The sequence below is a fragment of the Coptis chinensis genome, chromosome 4 (genome assembly GCF_015680905.1).
Source record: "Coptis chinensis isolate HL-2020 chromosome 4, ASM1568090v1, whole genome shotgun sequence".
NCBI classification, from domain to species: domain Eukaryota; kingdom Viridiplantae; phylum Streptophyta; class Magnoliopsida; order Ranunculales; family Ranunculaceae; genus Coptis; species Coptis chinensis.
Window position 1 is genome coordinate 14,328,564 of NC_141459.1, and position 5,781 is coordinate 14,334,344.

Below are 5,781 nucleotides of genomic sequence, written 5' to 3' on the forward strand. Positions count from 1 at the left end.
TAAGTTAATCAAAACCCAAACTGATTGGATCATCATCTTCACACGAAAATGCATTTGATCATGGAGTAAAACTTAAGAAAATTCTTTATCAGAAAGTCCACATGATTCAGATTTCTCGACCACGGTTGTGAAGGGGCAGAGTTTTGTTGGAAACAAAAGAATAAAGGGTTAACTAGTATTACCCCCACTAAATGAGCCAATTAGGATTTTCCCCACCCCACTAGATGGGAAATTAAAGTCTCCTCTCCAAATACACACAAAAAAAACACGGGTCAACCCAGAAGAGACCCTAATTTCCCATTTAGTGGGGAAGGGAAATCCTAATTGACTCATCTAGTGGGGAGGGGGGTAATATTCGTTAACTCAAAAAGAAAAAGGGGGTTAAGTATGATCTTCCTGGGATTTTATCAAGACCAGCCGTGCTAATGAGGTCAGAATCACTTCATGTGCCATAATGGGATCTAAAATATGCCAGAATCTAAAATATTTGATTTTTCAGGTGTAAGTTTCAATGTTTAATTACATTAATAGAGTCAACATTAAAATTTAACGATTTGCAAAGTTGCATTTCCAAGAAAAGTACAACATTTCAGCTTACTTGGTGTCATCAAATCAAATTTTGCATAGACTCACCCAGGAAATGCTCCATGTTCTTCACTAATACACTTAATTCGAGATAACACCACGACAAAACAAACACGCCCACGCACCTTCGATAAGTTGGAAGAGCAAAAGCGGGAGCCAGGGAGTAAGGTTATTTTGTTACTGACAGTTCTTGATGTTTCTCATGTGGTCTTTGAATTAAAACAGACAACACAGAATTGCTTACTCAATTGTGAGCTCGCTGTCTAATCACCGCTCTTGGGCAAAAACCAGCTATCTACAGTTAGGTTCTGTAACAATGGGTGGCAGGTTTGGAGGCTCATCTGCACACAGACATTTATATAACTGAATAAAAATAATTGTGAAAAATTACTTCAATAGAAAGGAGATCTAACTCCATTGTGGAAGCCATTAACATTTTGTTTATATTACAACTGGAACAAGACAGAGACGTTTGAGTAGGGTTTCATATAATAAAAGATCCAAGTAAATGGAACACCTCATCAAGAAAGAGTAACAAATACCCACAAAATTTGCCAACTACTGCAGGTCCCTGGCTTCTGTTTTTCTCTGGAAGAACATTGATCCAAGTAAAACAGCTATGCCTGTGATTGCTATTGTGAAGAGAAGATGTTTCTGCGATACACCATGTCGTCGTCTTCTTTCAGCGCCATGTTCTCTTCTCTCAGGTGCACTGGCATCCCTTCAAATTCCATAAAAAGCCATTCATAAGATGATAAAGCTCAAGATAATAAATTTGACTAGTCAGAATTTCTATGATATGTCAGTAAGCTTAGAAAAAGAATATATTGTAGAAGTAGCTTTATTAATTATTCCTTCTTTTTTATTCTATTATTCTAAAATACAAATTTAAATATAGGGTTAGACGGTTAGTTAGAGTCTTAGGGATAACCCCCACCCCCCACAAATCGGTAATGCTTAATCATGTGAAAAAAAATCGTCTTGTAGCCGCTGTATCCACAACTAACCCTTAAATATATAACAAAATCTCAAAAGAATGATGGAAGATATTGTCTTCAACTCTGAAAATTTGGCAACATAACAGCGAAAATAAATAAATATAATACAACCAACAATTATGACAAGTAAATCAACAATAAGGCCATAAGCCCATAAGAATATGACGCTAAAGAATATGCTAACGTTGTTACTTGCAACAGAATTCTTAGAATCAACTCACATTTACATGTTTAAAATTAGATTACTTCAGTAAAACAAAATCAGGTGACTTCAATAAAACTAAAATCAAAAGCAAAAGTTCACGACTTAAAGCCAATATCACATGGAACTGAAAAAATGTAAGTTACCTGTTCGAGTCTATATAAACTATCTAATATTATATGCGGCACAATTGTAGTTTTTTGTGAAATTTAAGTAATTGTTACGTTCCACAAATTATAAAGAATCTAAAAAGTCGAACATAGTTAACACCCCATTTTATAACACCAGGTGAGCTTCATATGTAGTCTCCCAGTGGCAAATAAAGTTATATCCAGTCTGGTCCAGTGTGCTTCCCAATTGTTTCAGGAAAATCAAAATTTTGAAATAATAAATAAATAAATAAATAATAATGAAAAACCATTCTTTACCATGTCAAAAGTATTCAAAGGTTAAGAATGATACCAATTACTCATCTGAAATGTCAATTTACCATTAAAATATGATAAGATCATTGAATCTCTACCTGGATGGTCCTGCAGTACTGTCTGAGCTACCATGAACCCTCATTTCATGGTCATTACGTTCACGCAACCTGATATATCTACTACAAAGATGACAATATTCTGTACGGTTCCCGCAAACCTCCTTTAGTAAGAAGAGAAAAGAACATTCAAATTAGAAAATGATACCAAAATAACCTACATTAGAGATTATTCCCAATTCAATAGTCACTGAAGTTGGTACCTGGTGCTCAGAAAGATCAACCGCAGGCAATGGGAACTCACAGAATTCACATGTCACAATCCTTTGCGGGCAGTTTTCACCTTTATGGACAGCTAAAATTTCACGCTCCATTGTCTTGCTGCATAGTGAACAAGCTACCTGCTCCCATATAACTTCAATCACCATCAGCACAGATCGTAATGTCATCCCCAACTCATTAGGGAAAAAAAAATCATACTTGTATATCATTATAATTTTATTAGAGCGTACACACTTTTTAGCACTCAGATCCAAGATAATCTCAAGAATATAAAGCAAAATTTGTCTTCTTGCAACATATTTAACTACCAAAGCTTCAGACTTCACAATAAGTTCTATTCAAAGTTTTTTTTATTGAATTTTATACCATTTCCGTCATGTAGGGTATTTCATCAGTTAGTTCAAGACTTCCATCCACCAAAGTCCAACATTATAGACTCTCATACCATCCCAAACATTAACTTATATTTCCACAACATACTTTCATATCATCCCATCCATTTCCAAACCTAATACCACTCTTTTTGTTCTTGGAGTATTCACCAACATTAGCAATTTTAAACAGCTATCATATGTGCAGAGAGCAAAAAACTTTCCTGCTTAAAACTCCCAATTTAAAGTGTCATGTTCATTGTACCAGTCCTTAAAAATGACACAATCTTATGACTTTGAAGTGTGTTCAGTTGCAAAATTATACACAAAACTTTGACGCCTTGATCTGGCCAAAACTGACCTTCACATTTCTCAATGTTCATACCTAAGTCACATTGACACGGATTGGTGTGTCCGTATCCGACACGCATACAAAGTGTCTGACACGGGGAAATATCAAAAAAATAAGGTACATCACATACAATATTTGTTCGAAACGGACACGTGGATATGTATCCGACACAGATTATTTTTTAAAAATGGCGTGTCCATGTAAAATAGGTCCATACACTTCTCAAAATAATCCGTGACTGATAGCACACCATGGTCTCCATGGTATCAACTCCTCACCCCTCCCCACCAAAAAAATGAAATAAGACAGTAAATAATAATAATAATAAAGGTTAACGATAATGTTATGCACTAGCAATAAGCAAAGTAGATATAAATACTTGCGTATATAGAAGAGTTTGTGAGAACAGAAACAGCAACAAAACAAGCGTAAACCAACACATTATCACATGAAATTGAGCTCCAATTTAAAATTTCCATACCGGAGCATGGGTATTTTGGTAGTGTTCCTCAACATGCCTTCTAGGAACCATATCTCCACAAATCTTGCATTTTTCTAGATTACGTGCGCAGTGCGCCGTATGTAAATCAATATTTGGAGTTGGAATAGCTCTATCACTGAAATCATTAAAAGAAAACTATACATCAACTCTAACAGATTCAACCAAATAACCTACCATGTGTTAAATTTATAGTTGACTTGAAACATAAACAAATTTGATCCTAACAATAAAAACACTCAACTGTGAAATTAAAACAATCGAATAAATTACCAGTGATTACAGATGGTTGTAAGTTGTTCAGAAGGAATAGCCATCAAATCAAATGTCCCAATTCCGAATCTGTTATTCACAACAAAAAATAAAATAAAAATAGGAATCAATTAAGATGACATAACAAAGTAATGCATCAGATTTTAGATTCAGTCGAAATCAACGAATCTTGAAAGAAAAAAACCTTTATTTCAGTAGATACCTTGTCTCTCTTCGATTTCTCTTTTCAGATTGGAGAAGATATATTGAAATTTTTTTTCTCTTCTAATGCGAAATATCGACAAAATATCACTTGTTATTATTATTATTATATATATATATGTATCGGATCACCTAACTTTGATGGTTTTATGGGCCGACAAAATAAGGCCCGGATTATTATGGGCCGAGTCAAAAAATGCATGAGACTGAAAAGAGGTGTAGAACAGTAGAAGAGTGAGTTGAGTTTCTTCCGAATATATATAGGATCTGAAACGTGTGCTTCGGCCAGCACTTGAGGAGGAGATTGCCAAATTAGATCAAAGATTTGTAATTCTCAAATTGTAGAATATCATTCTGGAATGCCAATTACAATAGGATTACTTGTCAAAATTAGCATATGATCGATGAATATTGGTTGGATGAGGACAAGAGATTTGAGTAACACAAGTTAGTCAAAAAAACGGGTGGTTCAACAGTTCTGATAAAAAAATAAAAAAATAAACAGTTACACGGAATACACATTTCGATCCATATCATATTAGTCGGTTGTTGGGGCAAGCTAGCTAAGAGAAGTAAGGTTTGCATTATTGATTCCCAATGGGGTACTAAAGAAGAAACATGGTATACTATCGAAAACGACATACTTCATACGGAATCAAGCTTATTAGTTTATTAATAAATGATAAAATGTTAAAAACACAAGCACTACTGAAATTTTAAAATGTCTAAATGAAAGATATGATCCAAACATGTAGATGCCAACATTTGTTCTTAAATCGTGGAAAATTTTAATTAACCTGCTGCGGTCAAATCAAGGCGCATTGTCGCGCTTTACAGCTGTATAATGATGACTTTACATGCATTTTGATATGCTAATTCAAACAGCCGAATATGCATATAAATTTGATGATATGCCGTTAGCTTTAAAAATATGTTTTCGATTAAGTATATATATAAGCTATATCCCGAATGGCTGCAGCGTATTCTATAAGATTTCTGTTTATTCTAGTTCCAAATTTTGCTATTTTTCCTGAAAGATTCATCCTACTATAAGGGGTAATTGCATGCATAGGAATAGAGTGGTTGCTTATTCTAGAGCTATAATTGTCAAAAAAGGGTTTTCAATATCTTACGTTAAAATTGTGGAATGGGAGCCTTTTTCTTTTGGAGTCCTCAGATAACGCCCATAAACACCTTATTAATTAATTCGCTTTCCTGATGTGGGCTTGTGGTAGCTTAAATGTTGACAGAGCACTCCGTCCTGAGAAAGCCGAACCTCTTTTTGGGTGAAGTTGAAAGATAAAGCATTGCTTAATTACTTCTTAATAACACTTGATGGACATAAAACTTCCAAAGAAGTACTTGTTTAAGGAAGATGAGGACACTTCCCTCTGTTGGGATTGTAACTAGTGTAAAATGCGTTTAGCTAGGGAAGGTATTATCCTTCTTACATCTATGATTGGCGATGATTGACACTTGTCTTCGTTAGTTCTAAGTTGGAAGCATGGATAATTTATTATTTTAATCAAACACTTAA

The 5,781-nt window shown here is 34.5% G+C and overlaps 1 protein-coding gene across 2 annotated transcripts; it reads right to left on the bottom strand.

Annotated features, from left to right (window-relative positions):
- Window positions 1–962: 962 nt before the first annotated feature.
- LOC147502071 (uncharacterized) lies at window positions 963–4,698 on the bottom strand. 2 transcript variants are annotated; one of them, XM_086607027.1, is made up of 6 exons: window positions 4,246–4,698; window positions 4,044–4,112; window positions 3,753–3,888; window positions 2,530–2,667; window positions 2,309–2,430; window positions 963–1,306 (listed from the first exon to the last, which is right to left on the bottom strand). In XM_086607027.1, exons 2-6 carry the CDS (start codon window positions 4,085–4,087, stop codon window positions 1,144–1,146), a joined length of 603 nt encoding a protein of 200 aa, XP_086463153.1. In that variant the 5' UTR covers window positions 4,088–4,112; window positions 4,246–4,698; the 3' UTR covers window positions 963–1,143. The 2 variants fall into 2 exon arrangements, with proteins under 2 accessions (XP_086463153.1, XP_086463154.1); XM_086607028.1 differs by having other exon boundaries at window positions 4,228–4,328.
- Window positions 4,699–5,781: the final 1,083 nt, after the last annotated feature.

What these genes read in the sequence shown, in the direction of transcription:
- LOC147502071 (XM_086607027.1), bottom strand. Translation starts at nt 4,087, where the DNA reads ATGGCTATTCCTTCTGAACAACTTACAACCATCTGTAATCACTG. An exon ending in ACAACCATCTGTAATCACTG is followed by an intron (nt 3,889 to 4,043) that starts GTAATTTATTCG and finishes TAATGATTTCAG; the next exon opens with TGATAGAGCTATTCCAACTC. An exon ending in TTGATCTTTCTGAGCACCAG is followed by an intron (nt 2,431 to 2,529) that starts GTACCAACTTCA and finishes TTCTTACTAAAG; the next exon opens with GAGGTTTGCGGGAACCGTAC.